The 24275-nt window shown below is 41.7% G+C and overlaps 3 protein-coding genes across 6 annotated transcripts; all 3 read right to left on the bottom strand.

Annotated features, from left to right (window-relative positions):
- Positions 1-5898: 5898 nt before the first annotated feature.
- Positions 5899-7985, bottom strand: LOC127760595 (probably inactive leucine-rich repeat receptor-like protein kinase IMK2). The gene is made up of 2 exons (XM_052284877.1): positions 6623-7985; positions 5899-6538 (listed from the first exon to the last, which is right to left on the bottom strand). The coding sequence occupies exons 1-2, from the start codon at positions 7983-7985 to the stop codon at positions 5916-5918; spliced, it is 1986 nt and encodes a 661-aa protein (XP_052140837.1). The 3' UTR covers positions 5899-5915.
- Positions 7986-11787: 3802 nt separating this feature from the next.
- LOC127760791 (probable mitochondrial-processing peptidase subunit beta, mitochondrial) lies at positions 11788-15622 on the bottom strand. The gene is made up of 9 exons (XM_052285086.1): positions 14939-15622; positions 14161-14325; positions 13929-14066; positions 13678-13829; positions 13457-13565; positions 13135-13233; positions 12396-12461; positions 12197-12304; positions 11788-12084 (listed from the first exon to the last, which is right to left on the bottom strand). The coding sequence occupies exons 1-9, from the start codon at positions 15491-15493 to the stop codon at positions 11959-11961; spliced, it is 1518 nt and encodes a 505-aa protein (XP_052141046.1). The 5' UTR covers positions 15494-15622; the 3' UTR covers positions 11788-11958.
- Positions 15623-18184: 2562 nt separating this feature from the next.
- LOC127758149 (V-type proton ATPase subunit B 2-like) lies at positions 18185-23838 on the bottom strand. 4 transcript variants are annotated; one of them, XM_052283784.1, is made up of 15 exons: positions 23726-23838; positions 22656-22737; positions 22480-22535; positions 22277-22375; positions 21725-21784; positions 21378-21489; positions 21080-21288; positions 20593-20721; positions 20351-20488; positions 19619-19769; positions 19335-19417; positions 19106-19153; positions 18945-18998; positions 18772-18855; positions 18185-18673 (listed from the first exon to the last, which is right to left on the bottom strand). In XM_052283784.1, the coding sequence occupies exons 2-15, from the start codon at positions 22711-22713 to the stop codon at positions 18488-18490; spliced, it is 1467 nt and encodes a 488-aa protein (XP_052139744.1). In that variant the 5' UTR covers positions 22714-22737; positions 23726-23838; the 3' UTR covers positions 18185-18487. The 4 variants fall into 4 exon arrangements, with proteins under 4 accessions (XP_052139744.1, XP_052139751.1, XP_052139734.1 ...); XM_052283791.1 differs by having other exon boundaries at positions 22656-22734; positions 23726-23831; XM_052283774.1 differs by lacking the exon at positions 23726-23838 and adding an exon at positions 23478-23694.
- Between the last annotated feature and the right edge of the window lie 437 nt (positions 23839-24275).

Raw genomic sequence — 24275 nt, 5'->3', positions numbered from 1 at the left:
CTGCTTACCACACCTCTCCTCCTCCCCAAAAAAAAGGTATGGAATATCATCATGTAGAAACTAAAATTTAAGTTGACTCAAATTAAGTAGAAAACATGCTAGAAAGAAGTATCCCTCCCTCACTGCTGACAAAAGGAATGAGTGCTTCAAAAGAATTGAGAGTACAGGTAGCGGTCCTAGCAGAAGAAAGGAAGCATATGGAGCAATAAATTGGTCTGCCTCTACTACTATTAGAGGTAAGCTGAAAATGATTTATAATCTCATTTGGATACAGTTAGCATAAATATGTAAGTCATAAACTCACAGTGGTGCAGTATAATTTTTGTTATATGAATTTTGAATGGCAACCTGATATGACACCCATGCACATTACATTTACAGAGAGCATATGACATGTTTGCAATGATCAAACTTCCGAAGAAATGTGCGGTTGTTGTCGTTATGAGCTGTGAGGCACAGCAAGCAGAGCAGATTAGTGTGATTTATTGATTCTATATGTTAAAATTGATATACTACATCATGTTTCTATGTTTTGTAGTGCAGACTTTTTCTAGAGATAATTTGTGTATCCATTCAATAATATTTTCTACAGCTAATTCAGGCAAACAACAATGCTGGGATGATTTTTATAAGCAGGACATGAACGCTAGAAAGCTAAATTGACACCCTGGTGCCTCCCGTTTATAGATGTCACCAACAAGTAAGAGTGTTCCTCTTGTGTTTATATTGGAATATTGTTATTGCTTCTATCTGTAAAACCTGAAAAATCTGAAACCATTCCTATGCTGAATAATAGAAGATATAAAATGAATATGTGATGCCATTGCATCCTTATATTTATTTCTTCAATCCACAATTAACTATCTAAACCACTTTTTTATTTTAATTCACACAAATTATTTTTGTTGCTCGTTTTAGTATGAATATTTTGATATATCTCCGTGCAATGATTTTGATATAGATATATGCATGTGCATTGCCATTCGATTCCTTTTCCAATATGTAACATTAGTCATTGTAAATATACTTTCATATTGTTTCTCTCTATTGGGGCAAGAACTCTGAAAAATGATATTTGGGGTGGTTGATAAGCTCACCAGGTAAAAAGAACTTCCTTCAGTTTAGTTTGTATGGGCATTAATAAGTTACCTAAAACAAATACTAAGAATTTTGGGTCAAAAGGTATGCTTTCTCCACATAATTTTGATGTAAGAGTGATATGGTTCAACCCATAACTCTTTTTGATATGGGTGTTCAGTTGCTACTTTTCTTCTTTTTGCAGGAAATTTATTTGCAAAGCACTCAATTTACTGCTCTGCAATTGCTTCACATGTAACATTCATGCTTTCAAATATGTACTGTTCATTCATCTATGCACATATAAATGTGAATTTTATACTGCAGAAATAGCTCACCATTCAGTTTCAATAGTTTATGTTAATGTTTCCGTATAACATTGGAACCATGGCCCATGCATTCTTTTATTAGCAATATTAACTGCTCAGATCGGGCCTGGGGGGTGTTATCTTCAGAGGGAGGAAAGTGTGAGGAAAAAGTTTTCATGGCATCATTAGTTGTTCCCTTGAGAAAAACATATGTATCCAACTGGATATTTACAATTTTTTGTTTACCAGAAAGTAAATGATGAGTATAACCCTAATCCTCTCATTTTAGTCCTCATTTTAGATAAGTATTCCTTATTGAATGTAAAACTGAAGTTACACTGATGCATGAACATAGAATTATTCTATGGGATTGGTTGTTATTTGTACTACTGAGTACTGACCATTCTCTCATGATATATGAACAGAGCATATGCTCCTAGCAAGAAATGTGGCATAGGTGAGTTTATAGTCTTGCTTTCACCATGTATGGAATGTGGCATGTGAGTTTATACTCTTTCTTTCACCATGTTGACTTTTTGCACATTTATAGAATCTTTTGGTATGATGCTTTTTGTCGATTCACATGTTTTATTAATTATTAACGACCAGCTGCATAGGAAAACTGAGGATGTACATGGTTGAAAAGCCTATAACATTATTACTATGTTCATTTATCTATAATCGTTTGGATTTAAGAGTTTCCAGGATAATTTACTAAGGTGGTTATCTCTGGTAATTAGTTTCTTGTCTTCATCTACTCCTTTTGTACCAGGAAAAATAATTATTGGATGATGATAATATACTAAGGCCAACTGCAGATGTTGTGACTAATATTGCACATCTTCAGTGCATGCTTCTCTAGGGTGGACACTGTTTATTCCCGACAGTTCTTAATCACTTAGAAATAGAGTTATGGAATTCAGCAACATATGTGATTTGATCTGAAAGAATCGTCAAAGAGTTCATCTTCGTGTAAGCTTATATTATAAAAGATTTTATGTCAACATTTTATCTTTCTAAAACGTGCCTTGCACGTGCACGATTACTAGTATATATAAAACTTGGCTTTAAGAAATAAATAATGATAATTTCACTCTCTCTCTCTCCCCCCCCCCCCCCTCTCCCTCATTGCTTCATTGGTTCCTAACTGAGTGGGACTAAAGCTAATGTCTTCTCTTAGGCCTTGTTTAGTTCCAAAAAAATTTTGCCCAAAAACATCAACATCGAATCTTTGGACACATGCATGGAGCATTAAATATAGATAAAAAAAACTAATTACATAGTTTGCATGGAAAATCGCGAGACGAATCTTTTGAGCCTAATTAATCCATGATTAGCCATAAGTGCTGTAGTAACCCACATGTGCTAATGACGGATTAATTAGACTTAATAAATTCGTCTCACGGTAATTTTCATGCGAGTTATGAAATTAGTTTTTTCATTCGTGTCCGAAAACCCCTTCCGATATCCGGTTAAACGTCCGATGTGACAAAAAAAATTTCTTTTCGTGAACTAAACACACGCTTACTATATACCTAATTCATTGTAGCAATTGCCTTATTTAATGCATAGGTCTGCTTTATAACCCAGGGGATATTATATATTGAGCATTTGAGCATATCCTATAAATTTTTTTATGTATTTTTTAAAAATGTATCTAGACACCACTTGAGGAACTATTTTTTTCAACTAAAACCAAATATACATTATAACCTAGTTTCATTTCATGGTCCCCGACTCCCCGGCCGTTGTCCGTCCTTGTTTCTGCAGAGACCATGTACTACGCAATGCAAGTGGTTTGTGCGCATAGCATGTCCATTTGTTAATGGAACAAACAAACAAATAAACAATATGGTCAGTGGGACTGAGAGTATCAAGTGCTGCCACAAAGTTATTTATGGAACAAACAAACAACTTTGCCCAGTAGTGTACCACTGTACCTAGTGGTGTCACAAAGCGAGAAGCCATGGCACACAAAAAAACTAAAGAAAATCACATAATAACAAGAAAAGATTGCACTAACCAAGTGGAGTGATATGATTCTCAATAAAAACGAGGAAGGGGGAAAAATAGTGCTTGGCCTCAGATAATTATGGACGAGATGAAAACAACATGTATGGTAACCATACTTCGTGGGAAGATTTTTCTTCGTCTAGCATCTGTAGAACCTACACAAATATTTGGCTAGATTTTCCTGGAGTCTTATCGTTCCAAAAAGGAATTTTCAGGTTCAAGTATTTTCTATTGAGTTCCATGTGTCAAATATCATTAGCTCAACTATCACATACGTATCTTCAGGTACTCAGTAAGGTCTAATCGTCAAAGATGTGGATCAAATTAATGATCAATGCGAGTGAATCCTATTCCACGCTGGGGGACAGAATATTCTCATACATGCATAAATGCATCGAGTTCATCAGAACTTGCAGGCTGCAGCTACTGAATGGACAAGTGATCGATATAGGAACAACTGAAAAATACTCACATATTACAAATCGAACCGATCATAAGAAATTAAGCTGAAATTTTTGTTGCAACATGATCAGCATCTTGAGACAGATATTCTCTCTTTCCGCTGGATCTGCTCGCTACCCGGTTACGCATGCAACTGACCATAGTTGGTGATCTAACTTGAGCTCGAGTGGCCAACAAATTACAAGGCGGTCGAGCTATGAAAACGCAAGTTCATAAATCACAATCGTTGCAGGGATTCTGAGGCTGTTTGGTTGCCACCGTGAGGAGGATAAGCCTGGCTGGACGTGCGCCTGTGTCACACCGGACCCCGGCAGGTGTGTGGTGTGACTGACACGAGTGTGAGGCAGGGGAAATTTCGGGCCCAAAACGTGCCAGGCGGATCCGGGCTTCTCGTCACGTCTCTCTCCCTCACAGCCCTGCCGCGCATGGCCTTGAGCGACGCAGCTAAACTTTTGGGCCGGGGTTGAAACTGATACTCTGGACGAATCGCTCGCGCGCACGCGCTGCCAGTTTGCCACTCCTGTCTTCGCTAATGCACGGGCGCGCCGCGCGGATTGGCGCTTCATCCAGACTACTGGGAGTCTGGGAGTGGGAGCAAGACGTAAGTGACCATTTCGCCGAAGGCATTCAACGGATAACTTTTCTTCGCCGGTCACGGAGGGCTTTTGAAGGTGTAGCCTGTACGGGAACCATATTAACGAAGTCTCTATTTGCCGCACCACTCGGAGCGGCCAAATGTGTCGTAGAAGAAGGCTGAATGTTAGAACAAGTTCACTTTAGGTCTCTTAGGTTGTCGTCGAGTCTCAAAATTGTCCCTAAACCGCAATACCACATATAACGTGTTCCTCAACTTTCAAAACAGGTATAAATAAGGTCTTAAGACGGTTTGAATGACGGTTTCAGCTGATGTGGTTCATGACGAGAGAGATCCCTTTCTAGTTGAGGGGCAGGGGGATCCTGGTATTGAGGGTCCCCATGATGACCTTATCGTGACACGTCCATCCGCTCGGAACGACGATGCCCTCTCCGCTGCTCTTTTGTCGCAACTCCTCGGGCAACAAGGGCTGACTCCAGCTACTCAGATTCAGTCATTGGTGGTGGTCGGATGCACTCCGGCGACAGATATTGTCGTTCCACCATGACTGGGTGCTCGCCTTTGAGAACCAACAAGGTGTTTCCCTTCCATCCAATCCCTCATTGGAAGCTCCCACCTGCCAACGTCGGGCCCTCCCTAAGGTAGCTTTGCAAGGAAGGTAACTTGCGGGAGGCCCTCCGCCTACTCGCCACTCATTCGGCACTGAGGCAGGCATCTCCTACGGAGCACTTCAGCTAGGTCCTTGACCACGTTGCCGCCAAGAGGGCCGTCTCGAAGGGGCAGGCAAGTGCACGCGCACGCAGTGGCCATGGGCTCCTTGGGCGATGACGACCTCCGCCGCTGACGCTGACTTCCTCCTTCATGCCACTACCAGTCGCTGCCGCCCACACCTTTTGTCTTCGTGCGTTGCTTGCAGTGCCTACTTCCACGTCGTCGACGCCCTCCTTCTACGCTGACGTCCTGCTCCCGCCGAGAAAAAGGGAGTGAAACAGTGAGAAGAAGGAGATGATATGTTACTAACATGTGAGGTCCACCAATTTTTAAAAAATTTAGATTGAATTGCCTTGACATGTGGGTCCCATGCTGACTCAGCCGCCACATCAACTGAAACTGGGCATTGTTCTGCCTAGGATCTCGGGTACACTGGTTTTGTAAATTGAGGGACACGTTATATCTGTTATTATAGTTCAGGATGAATTTCAAACTCGGCAACAAATGCAAGGACCTAAATTGAACTTATTCCCTGCATGTTTGAATTGTAATAAAAATTTGGCCCTGTCTACGTTCGTTGGACAGAAAACAAAAGGAGTTGATAATTTCCATTGATCACAGGTACCTGACATGTCACATGCCACAGAATCATGATGGCAGAAAACTAACATCTAAACGGCAGCACCTCTTGCTAACAACATCCATTGGATTTTTTGGGAAGGAAAGCTGGAAACTATGTCATTACAGCTTCAAGAGCTTGAGGCATTGGTGGACCTAGTGGTGTCCTCCGAGATGGAAGGGGATGACTCGTAGGAGTGGCCAACCTGCGACGGCGACGCCGAGTACCTGCTCCTCTTGCTCCCCCTGTCCCTGATGTCCTCGATCATCTTGGCCACCACCGCCATCCTCGGCCGCTCGCCGGGGTCGTCAGCGACGCACAGCAGCGCCACATGGAGGAGCGCCACCATCTCATCCTCCGCGCCGCCCCTGCTCGGAAGCAGCTCCACGTCGAACACCTCCGAGGTCCACTCCTCGCGCACCACCGTGCGCGCCCACAGCGCCAGGTCCACGTTGCCGTCCTCCGGCGACCGCCCCGTCAGGATCTCAAGCAGGACGACCCCGAACGCGTTCACGTCCTGCTTCTGCGCGGCCTCGTCCGCCGCCGGGGCCGGGACGAGCAGCTGCAGCAGGGCGAAGTCGGAGACGCGCGTGTTGCCGCCGGCGTCGACGAGGATGTTGGAGGAGGTGAGGTGCCGGTGGGCGAGCTTGCCGCCGGAGACGCCGTGGAGGTAGGCGAGCCCCTGCGCCGCGTCCTGCGCCAGCTTCAGCCTCGTCTGCCACTCCAGTGGAACACGCGCCGGTCCTCGGTTCTCTGAAAGAATCCATTGCCATCGTCATCATTTAGACATTGATGAGAAGAAGCCATGAGAGAGGAGTCAGGAGAGAGGTTACTGACCATGGAGGAGGCTGTGGAGGCTGCCATTGGGAACGTAGTCGAAGACGAGGAGGAGCTCGTCTGCCGACGCGTAGAAGGCGCGAAGGCTGACGACGTTGGCGTGCCGCCACGTGCCCATCTCCCGCGCGAGCTCCCGCTTCCGCCGCTCGTCCTCCCGGGTCGCGCCTTCCCTCCGCCGCATCCTCTTCACCACCACCACCTCGCCAGCCTTGCCCTCCTCGACGACGCCGGCGTCGTCCACGATGACGTCGTCGCCTCCCATGGCCACGCGGTACGTCGTCGCCGTCGCGCCCTTGCCCAGCATCTCCGCGGCGCCCCGCATGAGCGTGCACACGTCGAACTCCACGCAGCAGCCGTCGAAGCGCACCGTCTCCTCCCGCGCCATCGAGCTGGTGCGTGAGCTGGCGCGCGGCCTCTCCGGCTTCTTGTCCTTCAGCCACAGTACGCCGCAGAGTGCCGCGGCGACCAGCGATGCCACTGCTGCGCCCACCGCCGCCATGATCATCGCCACCATCCACCGGTCATTGCTCCTCGTCCTCCCTCTCTTCGGTTCGTGAGACGTGTCAGCGCCGCCGCCGCCGCCGCCGCCGCCGTACACCATGTGGTGCTGCCCATTGCACCGGCGGCGCAGCGGGGCACCGCAAAGTTCAGGGTTGCCGGCGAAAGAAGACGCGGGGAAGACGGCGGCGAGGCGCTTGGGGATCCGCCCCTGGAGGTGGTTACCGGAGACGTTGAGCTTCGCAAGCCTGGACATTGCTCCCAGCGAGGCCGGCAAGGGCCCGACGAGCGAGTTGCGCGCGAGATGCAGCGTCAGGAGGGAAGGGAGCCGGTGTCCTATCTCCGGCGGAATCGTGCCGGTAAGCCGATTGCCAGAGAGATCGAGACGGCGCAGATGGCGAAGCCGTAGCACGGACTCCGGAAACCGCCCGGAGAAGCCATTGCCGGAGAGATAGAGGAGCTTGAGGTGCGGCGCCAAGGTGGAGAAGTCGACGTCACCGAGAGAGCCCGTAAACGAGTTGTTCTTGAGGCTAAGGAACGAGAGCATAGGGAGGCCAGCGAGCGCGGCGACGGCTCCAGCATCCCCGCCGAGGCGGAGGCCTTCGAGAACAACGCGACGGACGCGAGGAGGTGACGACGACGGCGACGGCGACGTCGGCGGCGAAGGCTTCCGGCAAGTGATGCCACGCCACCTGTCGGAGCAGGGGTCGGAGGCCTCCGTCCAGGAGACGAGCGCGGCGGCAGGGTCGGCGCACGCCGACTTGAAGGCGAGCAATGGCACGGCGTCGGGACTGATCGGAGCAGCGACGGCGAGGCAGCTCGCGGGGAACGCTGACAGCATCAAGAAGAGCACGCGCAGCGCCATTTTGTTGTGCGTGTGTGCAAGGCAGATGATGCAAACAGAACGGAAGGGAGAAGCAAATTAGTTGTTCATGTAGTATGCAGCAGAAGAACGCAGCGCCATTGTTGTGTTCGACCCAGAAGCAAACGGGACTTTGTTCGTGTATCCAGCAAGCTGGGAGCAGAGGAGTTGATGGTGCAACGTGCAAGTGCGTGAGCGATTAATGGGCGCGCGCGTGGCTGCGTGGGGAAGAGACTGCGGGAGAGGGAGAGGAGACGGAGAGGAGGGCGCGGGAACGCGTCGCGTGCGGCGTGAGCCCATTTGCGCACCCGTGCGCACCGGCCCGTGCTTGGTTTTTACTGTCAAGGAGACGGGAGCCAAAGGATTTCACGCATTCACAGTTTCCTTCACCGGAGTCGCGTACGGATGTTTCTGCTTAAAGCCGGTAGCGCTCGTGTCTTTTCTGCCATTAATTGCAGCAACGAAGCAAAACCTAATTCTTCAGCGTTTCCTACTGGGTTATCGGTGCTTGTTTTGCATGTAGTATCTGAGAGAGCGAGCAGAAATGGCCGGGAGATGGGTGTGGGTGATCGGTGCTTGTTTTGCTTATCCGAGCGTCAGTCTGAACGAGCGAGCGGAACATGGCCGGGCGGCCGGGCGATGCTGCTGCTGCATGGCTCTGCGCCTCTGCCCCATGTATATTTAATTTACTTGGGGAAAAGGAGTAATTTTTTTCTGTCACCATATGTTGGCTCACTGGTCTCATTGGTCTGGCCTTCAGCTGGGGGCCTTCCTGGCTTCCTGCAGTTAGCAGCAGCTTCAGGGCATGCACAAATATTAAGGGCCCTTTGAATCAGAGGAATTATGACGGAATTTTATAGGATTGAAATGCTACACGAAATTTTCCTATGTAGCCCTTTGATTCAAAGGATTGAAGTTTTCCAAATCCTACAAAATTCCTATGGAATGGCTTGTTGCATATAGGTTTAGGAGGAAACTTAGTAAGAGGTCCAACCTCTTGGTAAAAATTCTTTGAGTATATCTCTCTTATCCGATTCCTATGTTTTTCCTGTGGTCCAATCAAACGATCATTCATGTGTTTTGCAATCATCTGTTTTACATTTACATTCATATCAGAATCCTATGTTTTTCTTATTCCTCCGTTTTTTTCATTCCTACGATTTAAAGGGGCCCTTAGACATATAACATTCCCATAAACTTGTAGAGAGAGAAATAGCTTAATATTCAATATACAATACTAGTACATTATGCATTTCACGCGACTATAACTACTCGCTCCGTTCTTAAAAAAAAGGCAACATAGTACAACAAATCTAGACATAGTACGAGGTTGACTTTTTTTTACGGATAGAATATCACTTTATTAAATATATAAATGTTTACATATATAGTAATTATTAGACAAAATTTATAATAAAAATAACAATGTAAACAAAGAACATGGCTAAGGAAAGACGGAAAGTCAATGGTAGAAAATAAAATCAGCAGGAAGTCTAGATAGAATAAAAAATCTATTCTCTTTATTATTACATGAAAAACACGTGTGAGCACATATCACTGCTCTATATTCACACACCCTTAAGATACACTTAAAGAGGTGGTTTCAATTCAAAGTGTACTCGTATCCCTATGTGTGTAATATTTATGGTCATGGTACCAAGATTTGATTAGTAGTAGTAACTGGAGTCATGCATCCCACCACCACAATACCGGCACTTTTCCAAAAGTATATTAATTTTGATATGTAATAAACAATATTATTATGACAAAAAAACACTTAAGGTAATTTAATGCAAACTTTTCATTCACATTTTAAAGTAAAAAAACCAATTAAATTTTTATAGTTGCTAAATATTTGTCAAGAGGAAGCGCGGGAGGAGTAAAATTTACCGTGCGCGCATGGGAATTAAACCCCCGACGTCCCATTCACATGCCTCACTAATCACATGTACCCTTATGCATTTTTTATAATTATGTGAAAATTTTGTACTCCCTCCATACTTATAAAGGAAGTCGTTTTGGACAGCGACACGGTCTCCAAAACATAACTTTGACTTCTTGTTTCTATAAAAATATTTATTGAGAAGTGATATATGTATACTTTTATGAAAGTATTTTTCAAGACAAATCTATTCATATAATTTTTACATATTCAAACTCAACAATTTGAGAGTTATTCATGATTTATATTCCCAAGGTTTGACTTAAACATTGTCCTAAACGACTTTCTGTATGAGTATGAAGGAGGTATAAGTTATTACATTGCAATTGCATAAGTTACCCTTATGCAATCCTAACCCGGTCTCTACAATGTGGGAACTTAACTCATCGAACAGGGCCCTTCTAATGGGTGATCGATCGCCAGCGATCGCGCTGGGTGATCAGTTCGCCCCCCCCTCCCCCTATACTCCTCCCTCTTCTCCCTCCTTCCTCCTCCTCTTCTTCTCTTCCTATTACAGTACACCACACAAATTTTTTTTAAAAAAACAAAAAGTTAGAAAAATTTATGTATAGAAATACTATATATAAAAAAATTGAATTCAAATTCAAATTTGAATCGGGTATGTAAACTTTTGACTTATAAACTTTGGGTCTATAAACTTTAGATGTATAAACTTTTAGATGTATAGAAATACTATATATAGAAAATATTTGAATTCAAATTTGAATTTGAATTCAAAATTGAATCCAAATTCAAATTTGAATCGGGTATGTAAACTTTTGACTTATAAACTTTGGGTCTATAAATTTTAGGTGTATAAACTTTAGATGTATAGAAATACTATATATAGAAAATATTTGAATTCAAATTCAAATTTGAATCGGATATGATTCAAATTCAAATTTGAAACGGGTATGTAAACTTTTGACTTATAAACTTTAGGTCTATAAACTTTAGGTGTATAAACTTTAGATGTATAGAAATACTATATATAAAAAAAATATTTGAATTCAAATTCAAATTTGAATCGGATATATAAACTTTTGACTTATAAACTTTTGGTCTCTAAACTTTAGATGTGTAAACTTGAGGTGTATAAACTTTATGTGTATAAATTTACTAAAATACAAAAGTAATGCGGTACCAGAAAAGGAAACCATGTGGAGGGGTGGAGGGAGGGAGGGGGGAAGTCACTGGAATACATGTATTTTCGCAATGTGCGGCGTTGTTGTGTGTAATATTTGTTATATCGTACTTTAATTTAGCGCTAAAATACGTTTTTAGTTGGAAAACGAATATGCGGGTTGGGGCTTTCTGACAACGATGGCCCAGTAAATATCCAAGAGGATATGTGGAAGAATCACCTTTGACCACTCCTTTATAGTTTTACTGCCTTCTTTATATCTAACGGCAGGTATTATATGTTTTGTTGCATCCTATGATCCATATTTTTCTAATGATGTGGAAAAACGAAGTTGCAATTTAGGTTTCAAGAATAGATATTACACAACCAACAGCGTAATTTTTTTTTCAAACAATCTTCTCTCTCTCTCTCTCTCTAGTCCACATCAGCAAAAATGAATGCCACATTGCTACTCCTTTTATTCTAAAATAAACCAATCAACAAAATAAATGTTACTCTCTGTTCTAAAATAAACTAATTTTTATAAATGAATCTAAACATACTTATATAAAATTGGTTTATTTTAGGTCGAGAGAGAACAGAACATTTTTTAGTTAACACTGCAGGTGTACTTAAATGTGTTGTGTTCAGCTGTACCTCTTTTGTCTGGCCTTTTGGTTATGTCAAGTTTCTTTTCTTTTTTATATTTAGAATTTTGACGCAATTGTATGCTAAGAAAGTAAAAGGTGAACGGAAGGAGTTTACAATCCGAACGAAGGGAGTTATTTGCAAAATAGCATCAAATAAATAGAGAACATCTAACAAATAACTAAAATGCTTGATGCTTCCTACGATCGAATATTTCTTGGGTGAGCTTGAGTTACTACAACAACACTACCAGGACCGGAGCTTCAATTATTCTGTGCATCCTGCAAGAACGTTCTTGAACTAAATTCATCATCCGAGTATGTATGTGAGCGAAACCAACTAAGCTCCGGCAAATTCGTGAGCGGTCCCACTGCAGCTAGGGCGATATCCTGAAGATTGTCAAACAAGTCATGTGAGTGCATGAATCTTCCGTATAGCTTGTTGAGACAGCAATAGCAAAGATGCACTCCAGATTATTACTAGGAAGATGCCGAGTTTTACCTTGTCAATTATGAAATCCTTAGCTGTTTCCATTACTGTATCACGGTCAACAGCATCAATGCGAGCAAAAAGCTCTAAGAATGGCATTACTCGCCCATACGTTAGCATCTGATCCAGATGGTCGAGGGAATATACATAGTTAGGAAAAATAGTAGCAATTGCAACATGGGCACTTAAGAAAATATTTCATTCAACATACCTGACGGCCGTTATTTTCAGAAACAGCAGTGGATCCGTCAATGTGAAGTAAAAGAGCAGATTTCAACTGAAATTAAATAAATGTTAGCTGTTATCCATCCGCTTCACTGAATGCAGTTCTCCTTAACAGATACAATACATAGCTTACAGACAGGCCAAGAAAGATAAAACAGAAAAACTACCAAGGCACCAGACCTGGCTTTTAGGTTGGTGCTAAAATGTAGGAAATAATTCACCACTTCACAATTAGTATAACATAAATATTTCTAGATGCAAGTTAATTGGCATATATTATAAAAAAACATGTATCAGCCATGAAACTATGCAGAGTTCGTACTTAATGATTACTCGTACTGCATAAAGACATATCATACATATAAATATAAAACTAACCATTAACTATCAGTGTCATTTAAGGGAAAGTGAAACAGGTCTAGTGAAGTTACAACGACTGATCATCAGGTTGAAATCAACTTTCTTGCTATTGTCCTACATCAGAGCAACATGAGCATAGCAGATATCATGGTATTGTCTAGTGAAAATGAAGATGAGTTATTGAAAAAACAAAAAGGAAAGAGTCTAGGAATATTAAAAAGGCAAAATTTTGCCTACTAATAATGTAGGAGAATCTACTGTCTGATTTGCCTTCTAGAAAAATGTTGTCTAACACCACAAATTCACAGTAGAAATGACTCAATGGGTAAAAACTCTGAATTAGCAACTTGAGATGGATAAGCAACCTGATTACGAGCACGAGCAACCTCTGTTTCCGACACTTCAAATGCAAGTCTTCTAAATTCTTGCATTATTAACTGTGATAGGTCATATAGGGAATCCGGCTGCAATCATATTTCACAAAATGTAAGAAAACATTATAAAAGGGAATTTTTGATCCAGTGCGTACCTCAGTTTTTTTATAATGTATGTGAAATTAATAGTGAACATAGCTAGTATTATTACTGATTGGCATCAAGAAATAAGGAAAATGTAGCATACTTTACTAAAACTAATTTAATGTTCCAGCTAGCTGAACAATTGAAAAGATTGATAAACCAAATTTACCTGAGCAATAGTGCAGATGCCAAACAATCCTGTATCTCGGTAGTTAGTGTTGAATGCAATCATGCTCTCAGCTAAATTACCGTTGCTGATACCACGAGCTAAAGCAGACCTTGCAGTTCCAATAGATCATATGAGCCTTATGCAGCAGATTAGCAACAACACAACAAGGCAAGAAAATTGTTGATCAACTAAGCATAATCAATCAATGCAAATCTTCTCACCCTGAGCAGTTCCCAACCCCAACGCTCCTATTCCAAGTTCCCAATATGCTTTGGATCACCATAAGAGGAATTGAGCTAGGGTTAGCCCATGATGAACCCTTGAAAGCAATTGCAAAGTGCGTTAGAGGCATCTCTGGTTGCTCCACACGGACCTAAGGATGATATAGAAAAGTAGGGAATAAGTCCAAAAGATAAAATCAATCCAAAAAGGCTAAAAATGACTAATAACATCTTGACAGCTGAAAATGGACCTCAGATCCAGTAAAAATAGCTGGATTTGCTTCAACAAGTTGATCTACAGTAGTTGGGTCAGTAGAGAATCCTGTAAAAAATTCTCTCACTTGATCAACAACCTCATCGTGATTGACAGCTCCAGCAGCAGACACAACCTAAACCAACCAGGCAAAATAAAACATTCAGCACTAGAGATGCTCGGTGATAACAAATCAATGCCTGTAAATTTCAGAACTGGCTGACAAGTACCATTCGAGGACAGGTATAGTGAGTTGTAATGTATTGCTCCAAATCTTTCTTAGAGATCGATTTAATATTCTCTACAGGACCTAGTATTGTGTCACCCAGCGGATGACCTTGGAATGCTGCGGCATGCAAGTGATCAAATATCACCTCGTCCATCATTCCTTGCACCTGTCTAACCATAAACACATGTAAGCACAGATCAAGCATCCACGAAACACAATATATATATTGTATATTAGATCTGATAAGCTAATTGCACGGGATCAAGCATGGATTTGATAAGCTAATTGCACTAAACCACAGTATGCATTCAGGAAGTTATTTAAAAACTAGGAACCGCTACATTCAGACAATCAGTGTTCAAGCATACTTATCATCTTGGCCAACACCACAAGGCTAATATAAACAATACCAACCATCACACTATCAGAGCAGGAAACATATTTTCTTTAAGGAAAAAAAAAATAATTGTGCCTAAAGACACCAACCTCTACATGTACACTGCAAAACAATGCTGAAATAGTGAAATATACAATCATCCATACCCATAACGTGCAACCTGAGAGTTATAGTAGATACTATCCAAACCAAATGCACTTCCTTTGCTGCAATAGCCGAGAACAATACCAAAAATGCAGAAGAAAAACATTTGCCACCTACAAATAAGGGTGTTCTACACTCGTGCGACAAGGATATCAAGTTTCACATCGACTATTAAATTAAGGAATTGCATTAGACGGCAAGGAAGGGGACAAAGCAGCGAAAGGGTGCGACAGCTCACCTCTTCCATCTCGCGGAGGATGACGCCGCGCTCGCGCTGGAGGGCATTCGCGGGGAAGCACGGGTACTGGAGGATATCGCTTAGGACGTCGAGCGCGATGGGCACGTCCCGCCCCTGCACATCGGCGAAGTAGGTGGTCTGCTCGCGGGAGGTGTAGGCGTTGAGGCGCGCGCCCATGTTCTCGATCTCCACCTCGAGCGCGTTCGCGGTGGGCCGGCGCGTGGTGCCCTTGAAGGCCATGTGCTCGAGGAAGTGCGCCGTGCCGTTGGTGCCGGGCAGCTCGAACCGGCTGCCGGCGTCGACCCAGACGCCGACGGAGGCCATCCGCGTGGCGGCCGGGTAGGCCTGCGTGACGACGCGGAGGCCCGTGGGGAGCGTGGAGACGCGCGCGTCGGGGAGGCGGAGGAAGGGGGAGTGGTCGGGGTCGCGGGGCACCGGCGAGGCGTGGCGGAGGAAGCGGTTGGGGGAAGGGGTCGCGGGGCCGGAGTGGAGGAGGCGGTGGAGGTAGGGCAGGGCGAGCCTGCGCTTCGATCGCACGACGGAGGTGGCCGCCATGTGCTCGATGGATTTCCCCAACCGTGCTCGCGCCGCCGCCCGCCGCCGCCGCCGAGGAGGAGGGGGTTTGGGTTTCTCCTCCCGATTATTCTTGCGGCGGGGGAAGGGGGCAAAGGGCGGAAAGCTAGCGGAGGAAAATATCAAAGTCTCGATGGGTTTAGAAGGAACGGAGTTTCTTTTTAAAAAAAAAAATAAAATAAAAAGTAATAATAAAAGAAGCAGAGTCGAAAACAGAGTTTGTGCTTTACTGCTTTGGTTCGGCAAAGCTGTTTTTAAGCAAAGAATCGTCGATTCGTCGTAGGCTACATATACCAAAATACTATAAGAAGAATGAAACAAAATATAAATGAGGTATCTCGTCCATAAGTAAGACTAAGAACGATGCTTCAAAATCGACTTCATTAGGAACTACAACCTCCTTGCCCATATTTTTGCCGACCTTTAGACGACTTGGGACCTCTATTTTTACCAATATTTGACGACTTAGGATTTATAGATTGGTGCCATATATTCTCTCTGGTTTCACATATAAGGTTTAACCATTTATCTTACTAGAAAAAATACCCGTGCATTGCAACGGGTGAAGTCACCGTGGGAGTTCGTTTGGGTATATATATTTTTAGAAAATTATGAGCTGCAGTCTAATCGTCTCAAGTTAGCATGCGAGTTTTTTTTAAAACAGATTTTTTATATAATTCCTTATGTATTACCAAAAGTGAACGATTTATATGTATTTCTAAAAACAAACAAACTTAAAAACCGGCTCATATATAAACGACGTACTAAAGCAAAAGAAGGGCAGGAATAAGCTAATAAGAAGTCTGCATTCTTCTCCATCTTCCCATCCATTTGTCACTGATTCCCGGTATTGCTAGCTTGTGTGTGTGCAAGCTCCATCGTAAATATGTGTCCATTTGTTCCATGCGGAGCAGTATGCCGTATGCTTGCAAAATTATTGTAAACTTCCTCTTGTATTTTTAAAAGCAAGCAAACTTAAAAACCGACTAATACACGGATGACGTACCAAAATACGACAAAAACATCTTTATTTTCTATAATAGTAGAGAAGAGATAGAGATAGAGAAGAGAAGAGATATAGATTAAAACCAAAACATAAAATTAAAACCGACTCAAACACAGATAACGAACCACGAAAACATCTTCAATTTTTATAACCGACTCAAACACGGATGACGGATCACGGAAACATCTTCAATTTTTATAATATCATAGATTAAAAAAATACATAAATATCATTTTATTTTAATGACTTTTTATCACTAGAAAAAATGCCCGTGCGTTGCAACGGGTGAAGTCTATTTTAATCTTATTATTGTTGTATGGTTTAGTTAAAATGAAATTCACTGTGGGAGTTCGCTTGGAGATATATATATATATATATATATATATATATATATATATATATAGTAAATTTGTTTGGTGCTCCATGGTGCCCGGGCACCATTGTTGAAATTGAGTATATACCCAATTTAAATGAGTATGAATTGGGTATATATATATATATACGAAAATCACGAGCTGCAGTTAGGAGTCCGATCGTCTCAAGTTAGCATGCGAGTTTTTTTAAACAGATTTCTTATATGATTCCTTTTGTATTAACAAAAGTGAACAATCTTAAAAACCGACTCAAATACGGATATGTATTTAAAAAACAAACGAACTTAAAAACCGACCAATACACGGATGACGTACCAAAACACCGGCAAAAACATCTTCAATTTTTATAATAGTAGAGATTAAAGAATCTACAATCTTAATTTATACTACCTCCCTTTTTTAATAGATGACGCCGTTGACTTTTTCTTACATGTTTGACCATTCGTCTTATTCAAAAATTTTATGCAAATGTATAAGATATAAATCACACTTAAAGTACTATGAGTGATAAAACAACTCATAACAAAATAAATTATAATTACGTAAATTTTTTGAATAAGACGAATGGTCAAACATGTGAGAAAAAGTCAACGGCGTCATCTATTAAAAAACGAAGGGAGTACTTCTATATACTAAATTATAATATAAAACAAATGATTAAATATTTTTTCTATCAACATATGGGGTCCACCTTAAAGTCAGTATGACCATCCAGCATTGTGGAACATGTAGTAAGATCTAGGAACCCTACCTTATGACTACACTGCGCCTTAAACATTGAGCATGCACATGGCAAATCTTAGTCCTTAGAGTCCCTGTTTGGAATTATTCGGGGCAAATAGAGCGCCACAGTTCATACACGAGATCTTTCTTTTCTGAGTAAATTTCAGAAAACCGCAATTACATTGACAAAACTACTAGTTTACTGCAAACAAACATTAGCGACCTGTTTTAGTTTGCTACAATAATATAGTGAGAAATTTTTATAAAACTGTAACTTTTACGTAGCCCAAACTTACTGTTGTCACCTACATGTTCTGTAGCAACATATGACATAAAAGTTGTAGTTTTGTAACAATTTCCCATATAGTATTGTGATAATTTTCCATATTATCATTGTAGTAAGATCTAGGAACTATATCGTTTTTATGCTATAGTTGTAGTTTTATGAAATTTACTCATCTTTTTAGCTGGGCGCACATGAAACAAAGTTCACATGGATGGATCTTAACGGGCTAAACCACAAACAACTCTGAGCACAAAGACACAAAGCCAAGAGGGTCTGAAACTCAATTGACAGGCGAAAACCATGAGGCAAATGGCTTATTTCATTGTGTTCTTACATTAACCAAATCCCTAGCTCACTCGTCCTCACTTATTCATTTTTCCACGGCAAGAAAATAATACATTTTCTTCCAAAAATGAAGATAAATATGATACATGGTGTGCTTGGGACAACAATGATGGAAGCCCACATCACTAGATAATTCGTGTTTTTTACACAAAAAATAATGAATGCATTGGTGGCAAAAATGAAAGAGAAGAAGTGGGAGTCCGGGATGGTTTTTTTTCTTATTACACACGACCCTTTGCAGATCAGTGGGAGGCATCACGGCTATAATACTGGTCAAGGGTTTTCGCTGGTATACGGTGAAGCAGCTCTCGGGGAAAGATGCGCAGTAGTGACCAGGCGAGGTCAAGCGACTGGAAGATGTTGCGTGTGTCATATGCTCCTTGTGTCACGAACTTCCGCTCGAACTTGTCAAGAAACTCGAGGTACAGCTGTCATTTTTTTTCATAGATCAGTTGATTAGGAGGTTAAAACTTAAAATAATTAAGGAATTTAAGAATAACAGTGTCAGGTCATGCATGAGGGTTACCAGGTCCTCTGATGACAACGCTTCCTCTCCAACCACTGCCTTCATCGCCTGTACGTCCTTGCCTATGGCGTAATTGGCATACAGCTGAAACAAACACATCCGAGTAAATACTCCATATATATACTCGGTTAAGGTAGTTTGTGCAGAACATAGGCTATGAACGCCCAACCGACCTGGTTCGAAACATCAGAATGATCCCTGCGAGTCATGCCTTCACCAATAGCACTCTGCAAGAGATCCGGTCAAGTTATAAGCAAATTATCAACCTTATATTGACGATACTCTAAAGTAGGATGTAGAGTGCGGCAGCTTTCTTTATTGCCAAAAACCTTACCTTCATGAGCCGGGAGAGTGAAGGAAGGACATTAATCGGTGGATAGATCTGCCAAATTGAAATCAGCAATAAGATCAGAGAGAACTTTTGATATGCCAACTATTTATGCTTTTACTATAAATAGCTAATTAAGTCTTCTCTTGTTCTTTTGTTGTAATCAGGAATCCAAATTTTCGGTTTAGAAGTCATCAAACAAAGTTTAGCAGGAAACTGTGAAAATGTGGAATACCTGTCGATTATGTAGTTGCCTGTCAATGTAGATCTGTCCCTCAGTGATATAACCAGTAAGATCAGGAGTTGGATGTGTAATATCTACAACAGCACGACTTAATGAGTCAGAAAGTTGCCGGCAGCATCTAATATCAGTTATCCATGTAACATTTATTCTATTAATAAAACTGATTCACTATGTTTTTCTGTGCAATTAACATACATACTTCAAATTAAAAAAGGAAAAAGTGCAAGTTCGCAAAATGATTTATCATAAAATGTAAGCACATTTAAATAACTAACCATCATTAGGCATGGTTAAAATGGGTATCTGCGTAATTGATCCTTTTCTTCCTTCTATTCGACCAGCACGCTCATAGATAGTTGCCAAATCAGTATACATATAACCAGGATAACCACGCCGTCCAGGTACTTCCTCTCGAGCTGCAGAAACCTGATGTGAGGAAAGACAGAGAAAAGGTAAGTAGAGGTGACTTGGATGATATAATACTTAAGAAATCAGCATAAACCGTGGTATTAAAAGGACTAGATTTCAAAAAAAAAAAAGGAGCAAGCATATGTAGAAAAACAATATTAAAGCATTTATTCAATACAATATTATTTAATTATTCAAATTAGCTCAAACCAATATTTCTGAATCGAAATTTACAACGAGTTGTTGTTTAAAGCATATAACTAGTATAGCTGCAGACCTGCAATAGTGAATAGAATAACTCTGTATCTGTGTTAATGTAATTATACGATACCTAGCTACCGATCATCGATGACAGACAAAATAGTCTAGAGCCCAACAAACAACAGATCATAACTTGCTTAGATCTAACCATCTAGGTTCTCTGTATAAACCTATGTTGTGCTCGTTTTCCCCCTTCAAACAGGTAAGGCAAGACAACATTTTTCAGAATTATCATCTTTCAAAACGTCCATTTTAGCTCAAAGTGATAGCAGAGAATTCCCACCATGTTTCTAATGTAAACACTAGGAAATAGCATACAGCAAGATAAAGGCCCTTACTTCACGAAGCGCATCGGCATATGAGCTCATGTCAGTCAGGATGACAAGAACATGCTTCCCGCACTCATATGCCAAGTATTCTGCTGTGGTGAGAGCAATTCTTGGGGTGATAATACGCTCGATAGTTGGATCATTTGCCTATGAACAAAAAATACAAAATCAAGGAGTAAGTTATAGATCTTGCAAATTCCTTAGAGCAGCATAGTGAAGGAAAAGAAAGAACAAAGGTAATGCAGATATACCAGATTAAGAAATAAGGTAACTCTCTCCATTGAACCATTTTCCTCAAAATCACGCTTGAAAAATTGTGCTGTCTCCATGTTTACTCCCATAGCAGCAAAGACAATCGCAAAATTTTCATCCTCGGAACTCTATAATAAATTGTTATATTAGATAGATAACATTAAGGAAGAAGTGTGAATGTCAAAATGTTATTCAGCATACAGCAATAACAGAATAGAAAACTGCACTAAATTGCAATGACTGATAACAATCTTTTTGTAGCTAGCTTCACCATGTAGGACAAACTAAGTATGCATCAAATATATTTAGTCACTTCTTATAAATTAGAAACAAAGATCACAAGCTTTTTGTCAATTATCTATGGCTACTTACTGCAAGAACTAAGTAAGAAGTAATGCCTATAACTTGCTACAGTACCCAGAATGCAACATGGAAATGATACTCCAGTTAGGTATGATGAATATTATGTAGTTTAGACAAAAATACCTCCAAGATATTGTCACTCTTCTCTAAACACTTTACCAGACCAGCCTGACGGCAAATCTGAGCGGCAATTTCATTGTGTGGGAGACCAGCAGCGGAAAACAGAGGGATCTTCTGACCACGGGCAATAGAATTCATAACATCAATTGTAGATATCCCAGTCTGAATCATTTCTTCAGGGTATGTTCGTTCACTGGGATTGATAGAACTTCCTGCACCAGCAAACCCGATGTCAAAATCTAAGCATTTGATTTACACCATAATCAAATCTTATGAATAATCAAAAGCAGCTAGCACCTACCAGAAATATCCAAGTAAGCCTCTGGTAAAATCGGTGGGCCATTATCTATAGGTTTCCCAGAACCATTGAAGACACGTCCAAGCATATCCAGTGACACTGGAGTTTTTAGAACCTGAAAAAAGTTCACGAGGAAAGTAGAATGAACAAAATTCAGAGTGAATCACTTCGAAAATTTCAATGACTAAAACACTGTATGTGGGAACAAGCCAATGGCTAATGGTGGGGGGCCAGCCGGTTTCTAATCCAAGGATTGACAACTTTATTTAGTGAATGCCAGAGATCCTGGTCACTATTTTAAACAGTGACACTACATACTAGCACAAATTCACGGGGAAAAAGAATATTACCTCACCGGTGAATTGTACAGTTGTGTATTTGTTGTCAATACCAGATGTTCCTTCGAAAACCTGCCAGTGATTTCAAAAGTTTCATGAGTGAAAGAGAGGTAGGTAACAACTGCACAATAACATCTAGACTGACATTCACATTACTCTCAAAAGTTTGAGGCAACCTGAAGACAAAAGTAAAGACGAAGACAACTGCTCGGTGATGCTTATACTACCATAAGAAATATAAAAATTGTAAACTTAATATTTGTGTTAGGCATCACATACTTGTATCACTGCCATCTAAGATGGTTCTGACAAAATACAGGCAATTCAGCTAATTATCTGTAAAATGATTAAAAGATTGCATAAACAGTGTACACCATCTGCTTTCCAATCAAATTGTCATAATATACTAATAGAATTTTGAAAAACAGTTATATTAATAAGTGATGAAGAAGGAATCAACTTTTTTTAATAACAATATAACCACACGAATGAATTGGCAACATGTTAAAAGAATGCATGCTATCTTAATTATTTATTGCCACTATGAAACAAATATGTACATACCTGAACAACAGCTTTCTCCCCATCGACTTCAAGCACTTGACCACGCCTAGTTGTGCCATCTCCTAATCGTATATTGACAATTTCTTGGTATTTAGGACCCTGAAATACCAACACATTATATGGAATGTGAATGTGATCTGAAATAATCAAAATTATATTTGCATGTAAAACAATATGAAATAGCCATCACAAGATATGATTACCTTCACTTTATCAAGAATGACTAGAGGACCAGCAACTCCAGAGACTGTCCTGTACTCTGCATTTTTAAAAGAAAAACTTACAAAGTGTGAGTAGTTCGACAATATCAATACTAGGCTACTTACAAGCTAGACTCAGTCCATATATGGTTATTGTGAATCAAGCAGAAGATCCATACCCATCCCAATCTCAAGAGTTCCTTCCTCCGTGTCGACATTACCATTTGCAACAACCATGTTTGAGATTGTAGAAGAAGCCTGCTGTAGGTAAGTAATTGAGTCAATAAAATATACTCAGAAGAATATTCTATGGACAATCTGTCGTGTATCTGTTTTCTCAAGTTCCCTAGATAAATGGGGTATGCATCACCATTAAACCCTTTCTTCACTGGCCGCATACTTATCTTCTCTTTTAGTTTTGCGATTTAGATTAGAAATTAAAACAACAAATTCATGGCATTAACTGTCACTTCTATATTTCCTAAGTTACCAGCAACAAAGGCCAGATACTTTGCCAATCTAAAATCAATCAGATGCTGACAAAGCTAAAGCTGATATCAACTACAAGGTGAAATTTATAGTTAGTAGATATGCCAAATAGGCAAACACTATCCTGCTATTCGAATTAGCAAAAGATTAACTCTAGAAAGATTATGTTGTTCCAATTTTCTGGAAATACTAGAAGGATCTAGCTCCATGAGCTACTATTCTAGTAAGCAGTAAAAACATAAAAGGCAGTGATAGAACATCGCCAATTGGATCATATGTACTTCACCAGAACCCTTTCTAGTCCAAAAACCAACCCTACATCTCTGAAAAAAAAAATCATGTTTCAGACACATTGATCATTACATGTAAGCTCCCTAGAAGAACTGAGGCAGAAACGAGCTTTGTACTGTATCACTTCTTAAACAACAACACTACGAAGATCCTAGTCCTAGCTCTCTCGACAGAACACTAATCGACAAACCCGATCTCCTCGCACGGGCAGCTCTGCATACCTCCACAGTGGAGGTAGCGGGGGTCAATCTACCCAACAAACTCTGAAAATTCGGCAACATCGGGGAACGTGGAGCGCCAATTGATCCTACACGCTACGCACGGGTCTGAAGCGCCAAATCACGATCCGGCGGCGGCGGGGGTGCCGGGCCTCGTCGTAGGCAGATCCCCGCGGCGAGCGGAGGAGCTATAGGATCGGGGCCGGAAGGAGTGAGGAGGAGGAGGAGGAGGAGGAGGGAGGCGTGCGTACCGCAGATTCGAGCGGAGGAGAGGAGAGGGGAGATCGCGCAAGTTTCGTCGCCCCACCCCCAGCGAATCAGGCGATCTGGGTTTCCTGTCAGATTAGCGGCCTTTTGTTTTTGCGTCGTCGTCTCGTCCCCGATTTGATCCGCCATGTTCGAGAGACCAGGGGGTTTCCGTCGTCCACGTGGCGGGATCGGACGGCCCAGATCGGCGTGACAGCGTGATTTGTTCCTGCGGGCCCCACCTTGTCGAAGCGTCTGGGCACGCTGGCCAACGTGCACCGCCGTCCAGCATGGCCAAGGCCTAGTCGGAGTCCTCCTCGGCTTTTGGTTGGGCTTGAAGCCCAACATTAACCACCATTTTGGGCCTTAGGCCCATATGCACATAGAGTTTTATACGGTTTCTCTGCGTGCATATTTTCTGATTATTCTGTCTGTCTGGTGTCAACCGGCTGGGACTCACTTTACAACTCCGATTAATCCGTTGGTAATTGAACTCATTGAAGGACACGGCAGGACAAGATTCTTCTAGGTCTCTGATCACTTCACTTGTTTGAT

This window comes from Oryza glaberrima, chromosome 1 (assembly GCF_000147395.1).
Source record: "Oryza glaberrima chromosome 1, OglaRS2, whole genome shotgun sequence".
NCBI lineage: Eukaryota > Viridiplantae > Streptophyta > Magnoliopsida > Poales > Poaceae > Oryza > Oryza glaberrima.
This window is presented reverse-complemented; position numbering and strand designations above follow the sequence as displayed.

Coding starts and splice junctions, on each gene's coding strand:
- LOC127760595 (XM_052284877.1), bottom strand. CDS start 7,985: ATGGCGCTGCGCGTGCTCTTCTTGATGCTGTCAGCGTTCCCCGCGAGC. Junction 6,539..6,622: donor CCTCCACAGCCTCCTCCATG/GTCAGTAACCTC, acceptor GGATTCTTTCAG/AGAACCGAGGACCGGCGCGT.
- LOC127760791 (XM_052285086.1), bottom strand. CDS start 15,493: ATGGCGGCCACCTCCGTCGTGCGATCGAAGCGCAGGCTCGCCCTGCCC. Junction 13,830..13,928: donor CTATTTTTACTGGATCTGAG/GTCCATTTTCAG, acceptor TATCATCCTTAG/GTCCGTGTGGAGCAACCAGA. Junction 13,234..13,456: donor GCATCTGCACTATTGCTCAG/GTAAATTTGGTT, acceptor ATATGATTGCAG/CCGGATTCCCTATATGACCT.
- LOC127758149 (XM_052283774.1), bottom strand. CDS start 23,537: ATGTTGCCGAATTTTCAGAGTTTGTTGGGTAGATTGACCCCCGCTACC. Junction 21,289..21,377: donor GGCTTACTTGGATATTTCTG/GTAGGTGCTAGC, acceptor TTGCTGGTGCAG/GAAGTTCTATCAATCCCAGT. Junction 18,856..18,944: donor ATTCTGATGTTTCGAACCAG/GTCGGTTGGGCG, acceptor TGTTTGTTTCAG/CTGTATGCCAATTACGCCAT.